Below are 23453 nucleotides of genomic sequence, written 5' to 3'. Positions count from 1 at the left end.
ATATTTGTGTACTTTTTCTGTTTATTCTTAATCTTCGTATTTTTGCAAGATTGAAAAAAAAAGTTTCGGAAAGCTAACATTTTAAAATTCTTCGGGAAGCGACACTGTGATAGTTTCTATATTTAACCCTGCGTGTATAGTCCAATTTTTGCTCCTGTTCTCTTCTACTTCTCTACTAGAAACGTTTACTTTGGAATTTACTTCTATTGAGAAAAATAAATCGTGTGCATGTTATTTTTAACGAAAGTTTTCTTATGACGGCTTCTCTTCACTGTCTAGAAATCTACGGATGCACATACGCACATATTAGAGAAAAATGAAACAAATATGAACGACTTGCTCCGAAACACCACCGAGTGGGGAACGCTTCTCAAAAATAACCTGCAGTTGTTTCCTTCAAAATTCCTACATGCTCGAAATGTACATACATCAAGGTATATTTGTAGAAAATTTCACGAATAAATATTAATTTTCCTGTAAGTTAAGAAGAATTTAAGTGAACTCTGTTGGAATTTCCGAAAATTGTCCCCCACCCCCATTCCAAAACGCTTTCACCGGAAATTTTTGTATATTCGGATTTTACATAGTAAATACTATATGCATAGAAAATTTCATTAAAAAATATTCATTTTTCTGAAAGTTATGACCTCCCAAAGTCTGGTGGGTAAAACCCTGTAGTTATGCCCATGCTTCTATTTCTCTCCAGATATATCATGTAGGATTACATCTATTTGTTTTTAAAGATGGTAAGATGTTATTTGAAGGATATTTGGCTGCTATTGCTAGCAAGTCAAGCAACTGCATAGGTATTCAGGCAATCTTTCGATGAAAGGAGCAAATTCATAGATAAATCAGTTGACTTATTTGACATTTGTGCTACTTTTATCGAAAGTTTGCCAAAATGGGGCTGAAATTCATTAATTGGTCAATTACTTTGTTGATGAAAATCTTTATTTATATATTTGATCCTTTATATTGAACACTCAATATTTCATCTACATTCAATACTTTATTTCATGGTGCCATCCATCTTTATTTTATTTTATTTTATATTATATATTGTATATTAAATTATATATTGTATATTCCATATTCTATATCCCACATTGGTTCTGCAGGAATATAAATAAAACATAAAAAACAGACAGTGTTGGAACTCCTTTAAACAAAATAATATATTCCGCTATACACAATCATACAAAAAAAACCCCCTTTTTTTGTATTTATTTTTACTCGCATATATATATATATATATATATATATATATATATATATATATATATATATATATATATATATATATATATACATAAACACACACATCATCATCATCATCGCTTAACGTCCGCTTTCCATGCTATCATGGGTTGGAGGATTTGACTAAGGAATGGCGAATCAGATGGCTGCACCAGGCTCCAGTCTGATCTGGCAGAGTTTCTACAGCTGGATGCCCTTCCTAACGCCAACTACTCCGAGAGTGTAGTGGGTGCTTTTACGTGCCACCGGCACCAGGGCCAGTCAGGCAGTACTGGCAACGACCTCGCTCGAATGTTTTTTCATGTGCCACTAGCACAAGTACCAGTAAGGTGGCGCAGGTAATGATCACGCTTCAATGGTGTTTCTTACGTGCCACCGGCATGGAAACCGGTCAGCTGCTTTGGCAATGATCATACTCAGATGGTGCACTTAGCACTCCACTGGCACGGGTGCCAGTCATCGAATTAGCGAATTTGATTTGATTTCGATTTCACTTGCCTCAACAGGTCTTCGCAAGCAGAGTTTAGTGTCCAATGAAGGAAAGGTACACATAAGTGGGATGGTTACACCCCTGGCATAGGCCACGGCTTATGCTCTCACTTGGCTTGCCGGATTTTCTCATGCACTGCATATTTCCAAAGGTCTCGGTCACAAGTCATTGCCTCGGTGAGGCCTAATGTTCAAGGGTTGTACTTCACCACCTCATCCCAGGTCTTACTGGGCCTACCTCTTCCACAGGTTCCCTCAACCACTAGGGTGTGACACTTTTTCACATAGCTATCCTCATCCATTCTCGCCACATGACCATACCAGCACAGTCGTCTCTCTTGCACACCACAACTGATGCTTCTTAGGTCCAACTTTTCTCTCAAAGTGCTTACACTCTGTCAAGTATGCACACTGACATTACACATCCATCGGAGCATACAGGCTTCATTCCTTGCAGCCCATGTTTCACTGCCATGTAGCATGGCTGTTCATACACATGCGTCTTACAGTCTACCTTTTACTCTGAGTGAGAGGCCCTTTGTTGCCAGCAGAGGTAAGAGCTCTCTGAACTTTGCCCAGGCTATTCTTATTCTAGCAGCTTCGGTTTCAGCGCACCCTCCCCCACTACTAACTTGGTCACCCAGATATCGGAAGCTATCTACTACATCCAGTTTTTCTCCCTGGAATGTGACAGAAGTTGTTTTCTGCACATTTTCAGTGTTTATTGCACCTGAACATCTGCCACATACAAAAATTAACTTCCTAGTTAACCTGCCTTTGATATTGCTGCACCTCTTAATTGTCCATAGCTTACACTGGGTACATCTTATAGAGTTTCTACCTACTCCTTTTCTACAGATCGAGCAGGGCCATCTACCTGAAGGGGTTTGTGTTTTGTCTACCTTCCTACTTATTAGGACTTTGGTTTTAGCTAGGTTGACTCTAAGGCCCTTCGATTCTAATCCTTGCTTCCACACCTGAAACTTCTCTAGTTCTGATAGTGACTCAGCAATTAGTGCAAGGTCATCAGCATAGAGGAGCTCTCAGGGGCATCCTGTCTTGAATTCTGTTATCGCCTGGAGGACTATGTCAAAGGCTTTCTCCATGTCAACGAAAGCCAGGTACAGAGGTTTATCCTTCGCTAGGTATTTCTCCTGAAGCTGTCTTACCAGAAATATAACATCAGTGGTGCTTTTCCCTGGCACGAACCCAAACTGCATCTCATCTAAACTGACTCGCTCCCTAATTAGTTGGGCTATGACCCTCTCCGTGACTTTCATTACCTGATCTAACAACTTGATACCTCTGTAATTATTTGTATCTATAGCGTCACCTTTACCTTTCTGACAGTTGACTATAGTACTGCTACACCAGCCATTGGGTATGGCTCCTTCGTGTATCATCATCATCATCATCGTTTAACGACCGCTTTCCATGCTAGCATGGGTTGGACGATTTGACTGAGGACTGGTGAAACCGGATGGCAACACCAGGCTCCAATCTAATTTGGCAGAGTTTCTACAGCTGGATGCCCTTCCTAACGCCAACCACTCAGAGAGTGTTGTGGGTGCTTTTACGTGTCACCCGCACGAAGGCCAGTCAGGCGGTACTGGCAACGGCCACGCTCAAAATGGTGTCTTTTATGTGCCACCCACACAAGAGCCAGTCCAGGGGCACTGGCAACCATCTCGCTCGAAAATCATATGAAGGCCAGTCAGGCGGTACTGGCAACGGCCACGCTCAAAATGGTGCATCTTATGTGCCACCTGCACAAGAGCCAGTCCAGGGGCACTGGCAACGATCTCACTTGGCTTCCTGGGTCTTCTCACGCACAGCACACTTCCAAAGGTCTCGGTCAGTAGTCATCGCCTCGGTGAGGCCCAATGTTCGAAGGTCTTGCCTCACCACCTCAGCCCAGGTCTTCCTGGGCCTACCTCTTCCACGGGTTCCCTCAACTGTTAGGGTGTGGCACTTTTTCACGCAGCTATCCTCATCCATTCTCACCACATGTCCATACCAGCGCAATCGTCTCTCTTGCACACCACAACTGATGCTTCTTATGTTCAGCTTTTCTCTCAAGATACTTACACTCTGACGGGTATGCACACTGACATTACACATCCAAAGGAGCATACTGGCTTCATTCCTTGCGAACTTACGCATTTCCTCAGCAGTCACAGCCCATGTTTCACTGCCATGTAGCATGGCTGTTCGTACACATGCGTCATACAGTCTGCCTTTTACTCTGAGTGAGAGTCCCTTTGTCGCCAGCAGAGGTAAGAGCTCTCTAAACTTTGCCCAGGCTATTCTTATTCTAGCAGCTACACTTTCAGCGCACCCACCCCCACTACTAACTTAGTCACCCAGATAGCGGAAGCTATCGACTACCTCTAGTTTTTCTCCCTGGAATGAGATAGAAGTTGTTTCCTGTTTGTTTACAGTGTTTATTGCACCTGAACATCTGCCACATACAAAAACTAACTTCCTAGTTAACCTGCCTTTGATATTGCTGCACCTCTTATGTGTCCATAGCTTGCACCGGGTACATCTTATAGAGTTACTACCTACTCCTTTTCTACATACTGATTTTGGTTTTAGCTAGGTTGACTCTAAGGCCCTTCGATTCTAGTCCTTGCTTCCACACCTGAAACTTCTCCTCTAGTTCTGATAGTGACTCCGCAATTAGTGCAAGGTCATCAGCATAGAGGAGCTCCCAGGGGCAACCTGTCTTGAATTATTCTGTGATCGCCTGGAGGACTATGATAAATAGGAGGGGGCTGAGGACGGAACCTTGGTGGACCCCTACCTCTACCTCTACCTGGAATTCATTACTGTACTCATTTCCAACCCTCACCTTACTGGCAGCATCTCTGTACATGGCTCGCACAGCTCTCACTAACCATTCTTCTATCCCAAGTTTCCTCATTGACCACCAGATAAGGGATCGGGGGATCCTGTCAAAAGCTTTCCCCATGTCAACGGAAGCCAGGTACAAAGGTTTATCCTTGGCTAGGTATTTCTCCTGCGGCCGTCTCACTAGAAATATGGCATCAGTGGTGCTTTTACCTGGCACGAACCCAAACTGCATCTCATCCAAATTGATTCGCTCCCTAATTAGTTGGGCTATGACCATCTCCGTAACTTTCATAAACTGATCTAAAAGCTTGATGCCTCTGTAATTATTTGTATCTAAAGCGTCACCTTTACCTTTGTAGCAGTTGACTATGGAGTTGATTTAGCAAAAACCAAAGTCTTAGTAAGAAAGCAGACAAATCACAAGTCCCTTCAGGGAGATGGCCCTGCTCAATATGTAAGAAGTGTGTTGATAGAAACTCCATACATTGTACCCAGTGCAAGCTTTGGACACATAAGAGGTGCAACAGTATCACAGGAAGGTTAACGGAGAAAATAGACTTTGTGTGTGGCAAATGTGCAGGTACAATAAACACTAAAAATGCACAGACGACAGACTCCCTCATATGCTTGGGGAGATCAGAAGAAGTAATAGAAAGCTTCTGTTACCTAGGCGATCAACTTAGCAGTGGAGGAGGAAGTTCTAATATTGTAGTTGCTAGAATAAGAACAGACTGGGCAAAATTCAAAGAATACTCCCTCAGAGTGAAAGACAGATTGTGTGATGCCTGTGTACAGCTATGCTACATGGCAGTGAAACATGGGCTTTGACTATAGAGGATTTGTGAAAGCTTGAAAGAAATGAAGCTAACATGCTCTGCTGGATGGGTAATGTCAGTGTGCATGCATGACAGAGTGTAAATGGTTTAATAAGAAAACTGTAAGAGGCATCAGATATTATGTGCAAGAGAGAAGACTGTTGGTCAAGTGATGCCTATGGATGAGAACAGCTGCTTAAAGAAGTGCCAAACTTCAATTGAGAGAATTTGTGGAAGGAGTAGACCCAGGAAGACATGAGACAAAGTGGTGAGAAAGGATCTTTGAATGCTAGGCCTCACTGAGAAAATAAAGGACCAAGGGTTGTGGCGATTTGCTGTGCTTGAGAAGACATGCCAAGCTAAATAAAATCACTGTCATCCATACATACGGGCTAGTCCTTTACAGGTGCTGGTGCCACATAAAAAGCACTCCTGCTGGTGTTTCATAAATGCCCCTGAGCCAGTGCCACAAAAAGCACCCAGCACACTCTGTCAAATAGTTGGCATTAGGAAGGGCATTCAGCTGTAGAAGCCATGCCACAACATACAATTGGAGTTTAGACAGCTCCATGTCAAACCGTCCAATCCATGTGACACTATACCATGCTGCCTCTACAAAAAGGGGTGGCATTAAATCTGTCTAATTCTATCGTTGTTCTCTTACACTTTTCTACTCACTCCCTATGCTATTGAACCAGTGTTTATTCTGTCCCTATTGTAAATCACTCTACCTCCCACTCCCTTCAACATACCTATGTATGAAAGATAACATCAGATCTGTTCATATCTCCTACACACTATCATCATCTTTTCTATGCTACCAGCCTTCACTCACTCTCCTTTAAGTCAATCATTTTGACATCCATTACTCTCTATTGCTCTTGTTCTCTCTCTCTCTCTCTCTCTCTCTCTCTCTCTCTCTCTCTCTCCCATTACTTCTACTATCATCTCATCCAATCACTCTTTCTCCTATCATACTTTTACTCCTTTTATGCATTCAAGCTGGCCCTTCTGTCATCACTTGTTTGTTCTGCTGGACAAATGGAAACAAAGTAGAATAATGAGAACTTCTAGGCTTTGTGAGGCATAGGGCAATCTCATTCATGCTTGTGCCACAACAAAATCTACAGAGTACATTTCGCAAGTTGTTTGGTGAATAATTGGAGATAACAGAATCAAAAGGACCCTTTAGTCTGGTTGAGAATGTGACAACCTCTTGAGTATTATGCCACAATGCAACAGAATATTACTCCTAGTACACTTTGTAAAGTAGAGATAAGAAGGGTATGCAGCCACAGAAACCTTACCAAAAATGGTGATAAGGGTTCTTGAATCCATCTAGAGGGAAAGAGGCTAATAATTCCATATATGAACCAACTCAGACTGGTGACGACCCATCCAACCTAGGCCAGCAATGAAATTAGACATAAATTGAAAATGATAATTTAAATGTTTGTGTGTGCGCATCTATAGTATATTCCTATGATGTATTAACTCTCTTAGTTTTGATTTTGTCCTTGCAGTTTATCTTGAAACCTATGGTTGTCAGATGAATGTTAATGATACAGAAATTGTCTGGTCAATATTGAAGAAGGAGGATTTTGAAAGAAGTCTTGATATCAAAGATGTAAGTCTAATGTTTTTTTTTTTTCTTCTCTCTTTTAATGGCATCTAAAAATGCATCCGTACATAAATTATTGTCTGTTTAAGCTTAAATCACACAAATTTCATGAAAAAGACTCTTGATAGTTATTGAATATTAAACTGATTGAAATTTTATGTTGATATCAATTTTGTAAATATCTATATAATAAAAGTGAAATTGTGTCTGTCCATTGTGTCTGTATCTCAGTCTACATTTGCTCTGCATAGACATATTATACCTTTTTGGAATCAACATGATCCCAGGATTGAAAATCTGCCTTTTTTGGGGGGTTCTTGAACATCCAGCCTTGGGATCTGATTTAAAAGCATTTGGGTTGCTATTTTTAGCAGGTAAAGCAACCACAAGAGGTTTCAGTGCCATATTATTACTGAAATAGGTGAACAAGAGTTACTTCTCTAAGCTTAAAAGTTTTACTAAGGAATTTAGCGATTCTTTTATCACTTACTGTTACTGTATATTGTAAAATGTGAGCAGGATAAATATTCGAACAGTCCATAAATAGTTACTTAGTTTTAGAGTGTTTCTTTCTTCAATATTGCCCACATGGAGGAGTTGAGCTCTGACAGTAACATGACAAATTATGTTTGACTTTCTTGGAGGCTTGGCTAGGACTGATTAAAATTTTCTGCGACTTTGTAATAGGCAGCAATGTGTATCTGTGCGCGAGGTTGACTACACTACCAAATCATGCAGAGATGGATAACAGTTCCACCAAGAGGAAATAGTGCTCCTACAACCCTTTAACATTCAGATTTCTTTGTCAAACGTATTACTTATTTATTTACGTTGTTTTGAATTAATTACACAATATCCTGTAGCTTCAAAATTTCAGTAGTACATTTGTATGTTTTTAGAATAACATTGTAGGGTAAGTGTGAGAGATTGGATCTGGTCAGTTTTTAACATAATACAGATTGAATATTTGGGCCAGATATGGACAGATTAAATGCTAAAGGGTTAATCACTGATTGGTATTAGAAACATTGTGATGATCCCTGGATAAATAAATAATCAATCTATAATGCTTTATGACTCCTTCTCAAAATGAAATTAGTTTTATGGATCCTTAAGGTTGGTAATCCTTATGGTACTCATGCACTAGCACACACACACACACAGAGGCACACAAACATACACATCTCACACTCTTCCTTGGTAGTATCAAAAAGTTCCCGGACTAGTTATATTTAATAAAAGATAACTTATTTATCTAAGTTTTAACACCATCTCCTTCAAAATAGTCACCTTGCACAGCAATACACCTGTCCCAGCATTCCTGTTACGTTTGAAATCTGGCCTGAGAGTCAATTTTTGTTAGCAAGGTGAGGACCTGCTACAATATGCTCTTGATCTTGACAATGGTGTTAAAACGGTGACCTTTGAGCTGCATTTTCATCTTGGGGAAAAGATAGAAGTCTGCAGGTGCTAAATCTGGGGAATAAGGTGGGTGCGGAAGTGATACCATGTTGTTTTTGGCAAGAAACTCACGAGGGAGGAGAGCTTGGTGACAGGGTGCATTGTCATCGTGAAGAATTGGATTCTTCACGCTCCACAGATTTGGTCACTTTCACTGAATGCCCTGCTTCAAAACACTGCAGTTGAACTCTTGATTGATGGTCTGGCCCTGGGGTACAAATTCTCAATGCACAATACAGTGGATATTGAAAAATATGATGAGCATGCTCTTGATTGAGCTGCAGCTCTGTTGTGCACCTGTGCCACTCAAAACATTTCACACAACCCATTTCCTCATTGTTGTAAGCTTACCAAAGCATGCTCAATGTCTCTGTAGCTGACTTTCCAAGTTTAACACAAAATTTCATGTTGGCTCTTTATTCCAACTTCCTGTCCATGACAAAAATCACAAATAACAGCATACACATGATCACAAAAGCACAAATTTCACAACTTGCAAAATAAACACAGCAATGTCACTTGGCACACTGCCTCATGAAGGTCACTGTGCATGCAACTATGTGCTGCCATCTGTTGGCATGCTGCAAAACTAGTCTGGGAATTTTTTGATACCACCTCATATGTATTTATATTTATTTTCTGTATCTATTTTTGCCATCAGTGTGATGTAGCATTCCTGATGACCTGTTCTATTCGAGAGGGAGCTGAAACTAAGATATGGAAACGTCTAGAATACTTGAACTTCTTAAAGAAGAAAAGAAAAAAAAATTCTATGAAAATTGGAATTTTAGGTATGTTGCAAAAAAAAAAAATTTATCCACTGTAAGTGAATTTTGAAAATATTTGATATAATGTGACTATGTAAGATGGAAAGTTTGAATTGTTGCTCAAGATATTGAACTGTGAGAATAAATTATGAGGGTAAGTTGAAAATTATATGCACTCTTGTTTCTGTAATTCATTAAAACAAAAGCTGGGGTTGAACAAATACATAATTTTTCAACATAGTCTCCTTGCTTTTCGACAGACTTCTTCCAGTGGTCCAACAAGCTTGCTTATTCCATCGGAGAAAGTTTATGGCTGGTCATGCAGCCATTTATGCACCACTTCCTGTGTTTCTTTGTCCATAGCAAATCAACAACCTTGTAAAGGATGTCTGAGCAGTCCAAAGAGGTGATAGTCAAATGGGGTGGGATCTGGACTGTATGAAGGATGTTTCAGTAACTCAGTTTTCCAATGATTTCAACAGTCAGTGGCTGTATGTGGACATGCGTTGTTGTGCAGCCACAACACTTGCTTTGACAATAAACCTCATTGTTTGGTGTGAATTTCTGGTTTGAGTTTGTTGACCAGCATTTCATTGTAGCCTACATTGGTGACTGTAGACTCCTTTTCCAGATAATGGTCCAGTATAGGTCCTTTGCACCCCACAAAACGGTTAGCATCACTTTTTCTGCAGAAGTTTAGTCTTGAATTTCTTTTTTGCTGGCAATTCCAAGTGTTTCCACTTCATACTCTCCCTTTTGGATTCTGGCTCAGTGATGGACCTAGGTCTCAACTCCTAAAACAATTCTCTCCAAAAAAGCTTTGTTTTCATCATTGTAGTGGTCAAATAGGTATTGACAGATTTCCATGCAATTGTATTCATGCACTTCAGTAAGCTCTTTTGGTACCTGTCTCTCACAGACTTCATGAAAGTGAAGCTTGTGAATGATTTTGTATACAAGACCATGACTAATTTGCAGTGAACATACTATCTCATTGATGGTCATTTGTCGATCTAGCAGAACCTTCTCTTAAGCTTGCTGAATCTTCACGTCAGTGGTGGATGTTCATGGGTGCCCTGCTCCCTTTTTTGTGCTTCACATTTGTCTGTCCATTTTAAAACTTCTTGATCCACTCATACACACTGCTATACAGTAGAGCACTCCCCATATTGAACTGAAAGCCTGCAATCAATTTCAGTCCCTGACACACCTTCAGACCAGAAAAATTAGATCGCTGATCTCTGTTCTTCCTTGGTGCACACTGTCAGCAGAGCAACTACATTTACAGTGTAACACAAAGAAAAGAAACTGGAGCAATCAAGGTCAAACCTCAATTACATAGTCACAAAAGTACCACTTTTTAGCACATAAGCACTGAAGGAGGCAGTGCAGCCAACTTTAAGAAAGTTTTGGTGAAAGTATGGATAATTTTTTATTTCCCTTTGTATATAGTTTCTTACAAATTATGAGTTTAATGTTTAAATAGGGATGAAGGTCATGGACATATGGGCACATGATGGTAGCTAATAGAGGTAAAAACAGATCATGAGGGTATAGCTATGTGCATAGTAGCTAGAATAGAAGTAGGTTATGGTGGTATGAATATGTGATGTAGTCAACAGTAGCTAGAATAGGGTTGTCATGACTTGTGATGATAATGAGTGGTAGCTAAAGTTGATGTAGGTTATGTTGCTACGTAGATATGATGCTAACAGATAGTAACTACAACAAAGATAGGTCATGGTGGCATGGTCATGTCATACTTACAAGTGATAGCTAAATCAGTGGTGTAGACTCTAGAGGAGAAGTAGAGTATGATATGAGCTTGAATGGTAAGTGTAAAGTAAAGACAGTACTTAATGGTGCGACTTTGTAATGGGAGATGATTGTAGATAAAATAGAAATATGTTGTGATGACATCAGTAAGACATAAATGGTAAAAACTGTTTACTAGTGGTTTTGATACAGAAAGTTAGTGGATGGTATCATATTAATATTAATGTTTGATGATGGTAAGATAATGAGATTTAACTCAGCATTTCAATGCAAGGTTCTATGTTATAGGATGTATGGCAGAGCGGCTGAAAACCAAGATCCTGGAACAAAGCAAGGCAGTTGATATTGTTTGTGGTCCTGATGCATATCGAGATCTCCCTCACCTTTTGGCTGTTTCCCATGAAGGGCAGACTGCAGGTAAGTAAGACTGCTATCAATTATTCTTCGATGGGCTTCTTTCACTTTCCATCTACTAAGTCCACTACTACATCTCTTGCTGACCTGAGGCTATAGCAGAAGACACTTGCTAAATATATATGCATGGTGATGGAAGGGGTGTATCTTTTTGTCTTGACATTGTGTGATAGTTGTAAACAAATGTCTATGTCATACAACCAGTATCATTTGATTCTAATCTTCTATGAAAACATATTCAGCTTTTAGGAAATATTACCTTGTTTAGAAACATAAGGGTTGGGGTAGGAAAATGACATCTGGCTGTAGAAAATCTACTTCAACAGATTCTGTCAGACCTATGTAAGCATGGAAAAGTGAACACACACACACACACACCCACACCAGTATTATCTGGTAAATTACTGCTTGATAAGTGTTTTGTTTCAAAGCTAAACCATACGATAGAATATGTCTGTAGATTTCCAGTGAACACCATATGTATAGATAGATGTAAACAGCTTATTGGGCAGGAAATAACAATGTTATCCAGATTAGTTCCACACTTGTGGTGGGATCTCATCAGCAACTGCATACCCTATTGGTAGAGACATTGTATTTTAGACAAATGTCCCCAAATAACATAGGCATTGTATGTATATTAGAAACTACTATTAATTATTATGACACTAAACTGACAAAAACCAGGTAGTAATAAACTAAATGTTGAAGTCCATAAAATAAGTACCAGTAGCATACTCTAGGATCAATGCATTTCACTGTTATAGCCTCCAAAAATTCATCACCTTGTGCCAATGCTTGAAATTTAATGATTAAAGAAACCAAAATTGATTTTGTAGCATTTGGGAAACTGAAAATTTGATTTAATTTTCTGTTTTATTTTTAGTGAATGTTCTATTGTCTTTGGAAGAAACTTATGCTGATATCATGCCAGTTCATATTAATAACACCAGTAAATCTGCTTTTGTGTGAGTTTAATGTTTTTATTTAAAGTAATATATCTTCTTTGATTAACAGTGTTCCTTTTGATGTCTACAAACTTCACTGTATTACTTTTTCTGACATAGACCTTGTCTTTTATTTAGTTGTTTTGATTGTAAGGATATTGTAAGAATATTGACCACAGCAGTGGTTTTCAAACATTTTGTATTGAACTGGAGATCAAAATTACTGTTGTACTTTGCATTGGAAGTTGTTTTAAAATAAAATTGTTTTTAAGTTTAAAAGCAATTGAAGATATAGAGACAGGGAAAGTGCCTGGTTCATCAAGAATCTCTGCTGAAATGCTTAAAATATCTGGCAGAGTGGTACATGGCCTAGTCAACCGTACAGTTAATCAGGTTGTCCAAGAATGGGTCATAGCCAATGACTGGTGTAGCAGCATTATAGTCAACTGCTACAAAGTTAAAGATGATGTCTTAGACAGAAATAATAACTGAGGTATCAAATTGATGAAACAGGTCATGAAAGTTACTGAAACTATTAACTAATTAAGAACATTAATCTGTATGAGATGCAATTTGGTTTTGTGCCAAGAAAAAGCACTTCTGATATTATCTTCTTTGTAAGGCAACTGCAGTAGAAGCATTTAGTAATAAATAAATCTCTGTATTTGGTATCAGTTGACATGGAGAAAGCCTTTCACAGGGCTCCTCCTTCCATCATTTGGTGGTCAATACAGAAGGTAGGGGTAGATGAGAACTGTCCAAGCTATGTACAAGTGAAAGTCAGCAATGAGTTTAGTGTGTTAGTAGGAGTTCACCAAGGATTGGCTCTCAACCTTCTCTTGTTCATCGTAATCTTCCAGGCCATGACAGAAGAATTCAAGATTGGCTGCCCTTGAAGCTCCTTCATGCTGATGACCTTGTTCGTATTGTTGAATCTCTACTAGAATTAGATAAGAAATTTCAGGGGATGAAGGGAGGTCTGAAATTAAAGGGCCTTAGAATTAATTTAGTGAAGACCAAAGTCATAGTAAGTAGGAAAACAAACAAATCACTGATCCTTTCAAGGAGATAGGGCTGCTTGATATGTAGGAAAGTTGTTGGTAGAAACTCCATACAGTATATCCAATGCAAGATATGGAGCCATGAGAGGTGCAGTGCTATCACAGGAAGGTTAACTGAAAAAGTAGTCTTTATGTATGCAGATATGCAGGTACAACAATCACTAGAAATGTATGGAAAATAGACTCCCTTAGAAGTAGTAGATAGTTCTTTGTTATTTAGGCAACAAAGTGGTGGAGGAAGCTCTGAAGGCATAGTTGCTAAAATAAGAACCATCTGTACAAAGTTCAGAGAGCTGCTACCTTTGTTGGTAATAAAGGGCCTCTCCCTCTGAGTGAAAAGCAGATTGCATGATTGTATGGACAGCTATGCTACATGGCAGTGAAAAAATGGGCTATGACAACAGAGGACATTTGAAAGCTTGAAAGAAATGAAGCCAGCATGCTCTCCTGGATGTCAGTGTGCATGTATGATAAAGCATAAATGTCTTATGAAAAAAAAAATGCATGTAAGAGGCATCTGGTATGGTCAGGTAAAGCTTATGGATGAGGATAGCTGCATAAAGAAGTGCTGATCACTGATTGTAGAGGGAACCTGTTGAAGAGGAAGACTTGGGATGAAGTAGTGAGAGATGATCTTCAGATGTTGAGCCTCACTGAGATGACAAATGACTGAGACATCTGGTAATTTACTGTGCTTAAGAAGACGCCCAGCTAAATAAAATCATGGCCATACAGGCATGTCCTTTACATCTATGCCCCCACCCACTCAAATACACACAATCTCTGTCTCCCTGTGTCAGAACTCTCTACAACCCATCTTCCCATCATCTGCCTTCTCTCACCCACGATCACTACTCGCTGCATGCCTTCCACTCTCCCTCATGTACCTACCTGCATATAATCACTCTCAATGTCCTGGCACACCTACCTGAGCCCCCTGAGCCACTCTTATACCTCCTGCTATCACTTGCTACAGTCACCTCTGCTTCATCTCTATCTCCTCTCACACTCTTATGAAACATCTACCTTCATAAGAGTGTGAGGGGAGATAGTTAGAGATGAGGCAGAGGTGACTGTAGCAAGTGATAGCAGGAGGTATAAGAGTGGCTCAGGAGGCTAAGGTAGGTATGTCAGGACATTTTGTAACCATAACAATATATTGTTATGGTTACAAAAAAGGAAAAACAGCAAATATAACAAACAAGTCCATATGTATTCAGAAAGAAATATTGCAAAAACTCACATGAAAGTGCAGTGCTAGTATAGTATGCAGTCTATGACAGTGTCAAATAGGGTTATCTATCTTATCTTTCAGATATTTCAGAGATAAAACACTTCATACATTATAAAGGAATTACACAAATAAGAAAAATTGAATCTTATATTATCTCATATGATAAAGAACTGTTAGAGTCACTGCTGTGGTGATGGGTATAGCCATGACAAAGAAAAATATTAGTTCTAAAACCTCACTCAGGCTCAGTTTGCAGTTTAATTTGTTGTTAATGTCTGTATTATGGAAAAATTGGTTTCCTTTACAAACTGAATGTGAAGTTTGACACCCCTTTTGAGGACAACAAAGTACAAGCCTGAATTGTCCACCTCTGTCACACTTTCATTTTTCCTGCATGACAGCACCACATCAATGGCAGGGATCTGCTTCTTGTTGCGTATCCAGCAGATTGTAATCTTTTAAAAATGTGACTGCTGTTTCCTCTATGAAGATGACACATATATAAAAATCTTTTGGTAACATTTCAATGTAAGGTAAACCGCAAGTGGAAAGGTGAGGTAATATCTTGGTTATACTGTTTGACAACATAGTAGACTATACTAGCACTGACAGTGCAAAGGCTGTTATAACACTCTAGAGTTCACAGCACAAAGCTGTCACAACACATCAGAGTTCAAATCAGTCCTTGTTGATTAAATATCCAGTGTTTGGAGAGAAGTCGTCAATTTCCTTGGTTTATTGTGAATCCTCAAAATCAATCAAAACAAAAGGGAGGTCACTTTTTCTACCTTCTGGTGTTGTTTTCTGTTGGTAGTAACAGTAAGTAGATAGAAGGAAGGAAGGAAGACGGAATGATACTTCATTCTGCCTGTCATTTCAGCAGCAGTGGAGAAAGACAGAATGACACTTGTCATTCTAAAGTGAGCTAGTGAAAGTATCATAGACATCTTCTGATCGTAGTCATTTTATCTCGTCAACTTCTTTCACAGAACTGCCTTTGGCTTATGGAATTTTATTATTTATAATTATTGTAGAATAGATAGAGAGACTTATCACCAAGAACAATGAGAAACTGCTGTAGGTAACTTTAACTAGTTTCAGCTCTTGTTGGCTTAGAAGGGGTCAAAAGGGTTAAGTGTAAAAGACATAAATCAGCTTGGCATAGGCCATGTGTTGAGTGTCTCAGATGTCAACTATTGTATTTTCATTGAGAAAATACCGTTGTAACTTAAAGGGGAATTTCATAGATTCAGGTTCGAATCTACATGCCCAAACGAAATCCATTATTTTTTTTTCCCTCAAGTAAAACACACTCGCAACTATATATATATATATATATATATATATATATATATATATATATATATATATATATATATATGTGCATGTGTATACCTCTTTCACTGGTTTATAATCAGTTATGGATGTGAACATTAATGTGAGAACCCACAAAAAAATCTGATGCACTTGTGTGCACTAGGTTACTGATAACTCCCTTGCTGGTCACACCATTGTATATGCAAAGGTGTAATGATTGATCTGTCAGAAACCTGTAATCAATAATGATACTGTGCACCAATTGTGATATAAAATACCTTAAAAATAAACATCTTTGGCAATTGAAAGTTGAGTATCTTGGCCCAGAGATACAACATAGTGTCACTGGAAGGAAACGAACTCTTGTCTGCTCATCTGGTATCTTAATTTGAAATTATCGAATCATGATGATGTACATTGGCAAATAATGAATAGAAATAGATTGCAAAATGATGAAATCCTGGTTGTCTGCTATTTTTTTAACTATGTGTACTCACTCTTTGTTGGTAGAGACCATCACTGGTTTACTCCAATTGTACAGTTTGCTTGTGAGAAAAAAATAGAAGCTTGATATTTCAGGCACCAGGACCCTTCAGGGGAACTTTTTTTTTTTTTTCTTTTATCAGTTTATTTGGTCCTCTCTCTATTCAGAAATCAGCTCTTTTGAATGAAGATATTATTTAAATGATTTTAATAAATCCCATCATTGTTTACAGTTTGAAGATAATACACTTTTGTTATTGATAGGTCAATCATGCGTGGTTGTGATAATATGTGTTCCTATTGCATTGTGCCCTTTACACGGGGACGAGAACGGAGTAGGCCAGTGGATTCTATCCTGGAAGAAATTCGCATCTTATCAGATCAGGTAGGAGCATCTTTTGTTGGGTATAGATACAAATATAACTTATCATTCCTATATTTATAAACATTTTTGTATGAACGCTAAAATAGCTTAATACCTAATACAGTAACCCTTAATAACCTAATCCCAACCTATATTTATAAACATCCTTGTATACTTGCAGGTTTGCCTGGGTGGGTTGCTGTTTATGCTCATGTGGTGCAGCATACTTTACCTCAGTGATAGCAGTGAGCTTGCATGAACTTACCTCAAACCAGTCCTGTGTCTTGCACTGTTTCATACTAAAAGCCTTCAATGCAGTACTATGGATGGAGTTCCTGAGAGAATCCCATCTCAGCTATGCCTCTACATCTCAGAGATCTATGGAAAGGGTGTCCTCCATGAACTTGATGAACTCTTCCACTTTTTCTGAGTGTCATGTCAGTCACATTAATTCAAACTCATTTATGTCACACCTAATTTGCATATACATCAGATGAGCCTACTCCCATAAAAAAGAGTGACACTTGAAAAGCTACACTGTCACATTCTAATGATGGCAAGTAATTTGAAACTTAAAAGGCACTGTTGACCTTTACTTTGTGTGTGTGAATAAAATAATAATAATCATCATCATCATAGATTCAGTTTCCATACTGACATGGGTTGAACAGTTTGATGGGAGCTGGCCAGCTGAAGAGCTGCATGTCTATTTTAGCATGGTTTCTACAGCTGGATGCCAACCACTTTACAGAGTTTACTGGGTGCTTTTTTACAGCACAAGCATAGGTGCTTTTATGCAGCACTGGTATGAGTGCTTTTATGTGGCACCAGCAATCATGAGCCCACAAGGAATGCTCAGCTGGAGTGGGATGCAGGGGGACATGCCTGTGTGCAAGGACAACCACATATTTACTTATCTTGATGTGTCTTCTCAAGCACAGCAAACTGCCAGGGGTCACAGTCTTCTGTCATCCTCTCTGTGAGGCCCAACATCTGAAGATCTTTGGTTGAGAACCTCTATCGTCCATCAGAAATATCTCGTATTTTTAATTCCACCAGAATTATTTCTTTTTACTTCAATGTTACATTATATTTTCTTATTAGCCTCCATAAACTTCAGGGATGAAGTTTACTGAGGCTAATATAATGAATTTGAAAAATATCTAAAGGTGGCACCCTAGCATGATCACAGTTCAATGGCTAAAACCAGTAAATTAAGAAAGAATGTATGTATGATTTTGTCATTTATGTTACAGGGCATCAAGGAAGTCACACTTTTGGGTCAGAATGTGAATAGTTACCGTGACCTTTCCACATGGCAAAGTGATGTTGCCCTCAACCCCACACAGATGGCACCAGGCTTTAAAACAGTATATAAAACTAAAAAAGGAGGACTGCGTTTTGCTGACTTATTGGACAAAGTTGCTTCCATAAATCCAGAAATGCGAATCCGTTTTACATCACCTCATCCAAAGGATTTCCCAGATTCAGTAAGAAATGTTTATTTTCAATAGAAAGTTGATTTGGCTGCTATTTCTAATAGGTCAAGTAGTTGTACATAAAACTACTCTTGTATTGATGCTGGTACTTCTGAAGGCAATAGTTATCATTGCTTCATCTATGTGACTAGATTATCCAATGCATCATTTGCATTGGATACACAAATACGATTAATAAAGCAAAGTAAGCAATAATGGGTTTTTTTTTAATACCTTTTCTAAATTTTTAACTTTAAAACTTTTTTTTTTTTTTTTTTTTTTTTTTGCTAAGTGCACCAGTAATTGTACTTATTTCATCTTGTGTAGCAAAAAGTCAAAGATACTGAGAACTACCAAGCTAGAACATTCCTTTTTAACATGATGAGTTTTATATTTAGGTCATGGTACCTTGTTTTGTCATTTGAACAAAAAACTAGAACACAGAATATTTAACCTCCCAAACATTTTGCTTCCATTTCAATGATTTGATATAATTTTTTTGTTTCAAAAGAGAATTGTTATTTGTTATTATATCAATGCAAATTGAGTTTCTCCTGAATCTAGGTGTTGCAGTTAATCAAAGAAAAGCCCAATATTTGCAAACAGATTCACCTCCCTGCACAAAGTGGTAACAACTTTATCTTGGAACAGATGCGACGTGGATATACAAGAGAAGCTTATCTTGATCTTGTTCATCATATTCGTCATGTGATTCCAGGTAAAAAAAAAAAAGAAAGGCAACCTCAGAGATATGTCATTATTCTTAATTTTGTTTTATTGATTTTTTTTTTTTGATGCTTTGACATAGAAAAATATATAATTTCAACAACTGCACAGTAAAAAGAAACATTGCAGCCATTAATTATCTATTCACAACCTATGGTTACACTATCCATGTGTTTAAACTAAGGTTGAAAATAATTAAGGTAAGTAAAATGATGAAGTAAAATAGCTTCTTGAGTGCTGTTCTGAACATAACTTGAAATGGTTTTCTATGAAAATAGGAATGGAAGGTTCAAGTGTGTTGGTAGCAAACAGTTCAAAAGCCATAAATAATTAGTTAAAATTATCTGTAATTAGATGTCTAGAACTATTGCTCAGCGCATTGACACTTGCTTCCTTGGACTGTGGCCCAGTAGAAGTGGCTGTTACGTTGCATATTCGTTTCTTATATGGCAAAACATTTGTTTCTGATGCCTCAATAATTCTACAAGATCAACACCCTCAGAATAATACTTCTTTTTAATTTTTGGCACAAGGCCAGCAGTTTTGAAGAGAGTAGGCAGATGGATTACATTGCTCCCAGTCCTTGACTGGTACTTTATTGTATTGACCCCAGAAGGTTGGCTTTGGTGGTATTTGAACTGAGAATGTGAAGAACTGGAAGAAATTCTGCTAAGCATGTTTCCATCACACTAAAAATTCTGCCATCTCACTGCAATAGTAGTAGAGAACTAGAACTACACAGCCTCTCCACCAGCTTGCAACCAATTCTGAGAGAAGAATTGTTCTTATTACTTCGGCGATACTTTGCTAACCCTGGAAGGAAGAACTGATCAGTGAACATTACTACGATTTGAACTCTGGCTGCAAAGGACCAGAATAAAAACGCTGGATATTATTATCTCTGATACTTTAATGTTGTGGTTCTCCATTTCTTTGACTCTTTCTACCAGATATCAAAAAAAAATGACTCATACATTTAGTTGAAAATAGTAAAGTATGTAGGCGCAGAGGTGGCTGTGTGGTAAGAAGTTTGCTTCCCAACCACATCTTTCCAGGTTCAGTCCCACTGTGTGGCACCTTTGGTGATGGTCTTCTACTATAGCTTTGGGCTCACCAAAGCCTTTTGAGTGGATTTGGTAGACAAAAACTGAAAGAAGCCTGTTATAAGTATGTATGTATATATATGTGTGTGTGTGTGTGTGTGTGTATATATATATATATATATATATATATATATATATATATATATAATTTAGAGAAAAGAACCACAGTTCCTGAATTCATCCATGAAAATCCACATTCACATATAGAAAAATTGAATAAGTAAATACACTAAAAAGAACTATAATAAGCTACAAAGTAATAATTATTAAAATAATGAAATGACATGTATTTCATAACCAAATTTTCAAATAGAAAATAAAATAAAATAAAATCGATTAAAATACATTGATCGAAAATCAATTCTATTCAAAAATATAGCTAATCTTCTGGTCAAAATACAACAATAATAATAAAATGAATGTGTTCTCTATGTGGCTTGTGTGTTTTCTCGTCTACGTTTTGTTTGCAATGTCCTGTACCCAGATATGCACCTATACATACAGGTGGATGTCGGTATGCACATACCTGTACGTATATATGCATATACTCATTTACTATTTGTTTTTACATGACTGAACGCAGCGTCTCCAATTTGTAAGTAGTTTTCGTAACTTCATATTTTCCGACGCTACTCTATCTCTTTCTCTTTCTCTTCCTCTATCATTTTTTCCCCCTCTCGTTCTTCCTCTTTACTACTACGTATCTCACTTTACCCCTCTCGTTCTTCCTCTGTTACTACTGTGTATCTCTTTTTTCCCCCTCGTACTTCCTCTCTTTCCCTTTTCCTCTCGTTGCTCACCTATTCTTCTACTTCCTCCCTTTGTTTCTCCCTCTACCACTCTTTCTTCCCCTTATACCGGCATGGTCACATGCTTCCGGTCAATAATCCTTTTCTTCCTTGGCTATCGCCGAGCAAACACGCGAACTACTTCGTCCCTACTTTTAAGTTTGTGCCTCACAGTGTTCATACACACATAATTTTTCTCGTCTGGCTGTAAAGCCTTTTCTGTTTGTTTTCCTGTCTTGTTTTTTGTCCGCCACTACATTCCTCCATGGCAAGATTTAATTTGTGTATACAAATTTAATTTGCGGTCCATGGGAAGAGCCGTTTTAACGATGCGTCCTGCCCAGCTCTTCGAAACGCTGGTGTTAAAACGGGGGTAGCTGATGAAGTAGAATGTTCTCTATGTGGCTTGTGTGTTTTCTCGTCTACGTTTTGTTTGCAATGTCCTGTACCCAGATATGCACCTATACATACAGGTGGATGTCAGTATGCACATACCTGTACGTATATATGCATATACTCATTTACTATTTGTTATATATATATATATATATATATATATATATATATATATATATATATATATAAAACCAAAATAAGCAACAAGGATATCTAGAGGTAATGCAATACCATTGTTTCATGCAACTCCATTTAAGACACCTACATCCACACCATGCATGTCTCAGGCATTTTGGAAGGATATGAAAGAGCTGTGGGCCCCTGAAGCCCAAGCTGTTGCAGTATCTGGTCCTGTATTTTGATGGCGATGTTGGGATCTTTGGCACTATGCAGTGGCGCCCCATTCTGTAGTTTGAATAACTTTCAATGCCAAAGTTTGGTACAAGGCCTTCTAGGATTTTCCAGATGTATATCACTGCATATCTCTCCCGCCTTCGTTCCAGGGAGAAGAGTTTTAATTCTTTGAGTCTTTCCCAGAGCTGACATGTTGCATCGAGACGATTTTCTTGGTGTAGGTCTGTTGGATTGCTTCGAGTTCCGCCGTTGATTTTTTTATTGTGTTGAAACCATATTTGGGAGCAATAGTTTAAGCGGCTGAGTACATATGTCCTCCAGAGGATCACCAATGTCTCCTTTTCTCTTGTTTTGAAAGTTTGGAAAATCCAGCCAGTCAGCCGTCTCCATTTTATTACCAAATTGGTAATATCCACCTGGAAAGATGCATCATTGCTCATGTCAATGCCCAGGTCACGCACTGATTTTGATTCGGGGATTTCAATTCCTCCTGGGCCAGTGTATCCTATCTGTATGTCATTTAGCTTTGTGTGTTGGTAGCGTAGGGCCTGGAATTAAACTGCATGTTCTTCTCCTCAGCCCACCTGTACATTGCGTCCAACTCCCATTGCAGATGTGCAATATTTCCAGGATTTTGTATTGTTTGAGAGACTTTTGTGTCATCTGCATAGCTAGCAAGGGGGGGCTATCAGAGCAGCCAAGAACATGTCTGAGAGGGCCACTATGGTTGGTGTCATGGATGTCAGAAGGGAGAGAGGCCACTAGTGGGGCAAGGACATGATCAAGATATTTGGAAATAAGCTCGGTGGGGAAGTTACAGGCAGAAACAATGGGGCAGCCAGGGTTGTTAGGTTTGTGGATCTTGGGGAAGAAGTAAATGGTGGGGGTGCGGACAATGAGATTGGAGGCGGTGGGGGGGAGAACGGGAGAGGAGGAGATGAGCTCATGGATAGTGGAGGACACAGTCTGTTGGTAGCTGGTCGTGAAGTCAGAGAGCAATAGAAGGAGGTGTCTTGAAGTTGGCGGAGAGCTTCGGCCTTGTAGAGGTCCGCGCACCATACCACCACAGCTCCACCCTTGTTGGCCAGTTTTATAATGATGTCAGTGCGGCGTCGGAGAGATCGAAGGGCTGACAGTTCAGCTGGGGGAGATGTTGAGACAACGGGGACGCCTGGAAAAGTTAAACTGGTCCACAGCGCTGTGGCAGGCATGCCTATATATATATATATATATATATATATATACGTACATATATATATATACATATATACATATATATATATATATATATATATATATATATATATATATATATATATATATAAAAATGAGAATGTGTGTCTGTCTGTGTGAATCCCTAAAACTCGAGAACTACGCAACCAATTTCATTCAAATTTTACACATGCCTTACTTAGGGTTCCAGTTGTGTTTTAGTCAAAAAAATTTTTTTAACTTCTTGCAGAGTTTGAGCACACGGCAACATAATATCTCTTCCACTATTTAAGTATTACGTGTCAAAAGTGAAACAAAAACACTCATGTCAAATACTTTCACTTTAAAAATGAAACTATTCCACTAACTGAAACAATCACATTTCGATACTGTAATGACAGATACTTTCAGAGAGAGAGAGAGAGATGTATATGTATACATATAGATGTATATGTACACGTATATGTATAGATATATATATATATATATATATATATATATATATATATATATATATATATATATATATATAGA

The 23453-nt window shown here is 38.4% G+C and overlaps 1 protein-coding gene across 10 annotated transcripts in view; it reads left to right on the top strand.

Annotated features, from left to right (window-relative positions):
* The window catches only part of LOC106880192 (mitochondrial tRNA methylthiotransferase CDK5RAP1), a 52828-nt gene that overhangs the window by 4205 nt on the left and 25170 nt on the right, over window positions 1-23453 (top strand). For 9 of the 10 annotated variants that reach the window (XR_016237768.1, XR_016237767.1, XR_016237765.1 and 6 more), the window contains 7 exons: window positions 6941-7044; window positions 9161-9290; window positions 11331-11459; window positions 12343-12424; window positions 16763-16883; window positions 18119-18352; window positions 18905-19058. Coding sequence is in view for 6 of the 10 variants with exons in the window: in XM_089338883.1 (XP_089195009.1) it covers window positions 6941-7044; window positions 9161-9290; window positions 11331-11459; window positions 12343-12424; window positions 16763-16883; window positions 18119-18352; window positions 18905-19058 (954 nt within the window). In the remaining 4 variants the exon portion in view is untranslated. Of the gene's footprint in view, window positions 1-279; window positions 435-6940; window positions 7045-9160; window positions 9291-11330; window positions 11460-12342; window positions 12425-16762; window positions 16884-18118; window positions 18353-18904; window positions 19059-23453 lie in introns of all 10 variants that reach the window. The other variant, XM_089338884.1, reaches the window with a different exon arrangement.

The sequence above is a fragment of the Octopus bimaculoides genome, chromosome 21, assembly GCF_046866305.1.
Source record: "Octopus bimaculoides isolate indiv1 chromosome 21, ASM4686630v1, whole genome shotgun sequence".
NCBI lineage: Eukaryota > Metazoa > Mollusca > Cephalopoda > Octopoda > Octopodidae > Octopus > Octopus bimaculoides.
The sequence above is the reverse complement of the archived record's forward strand: the minus strand, read 5'-3'. Positions and strand labels throughout refer to the sequence as shown.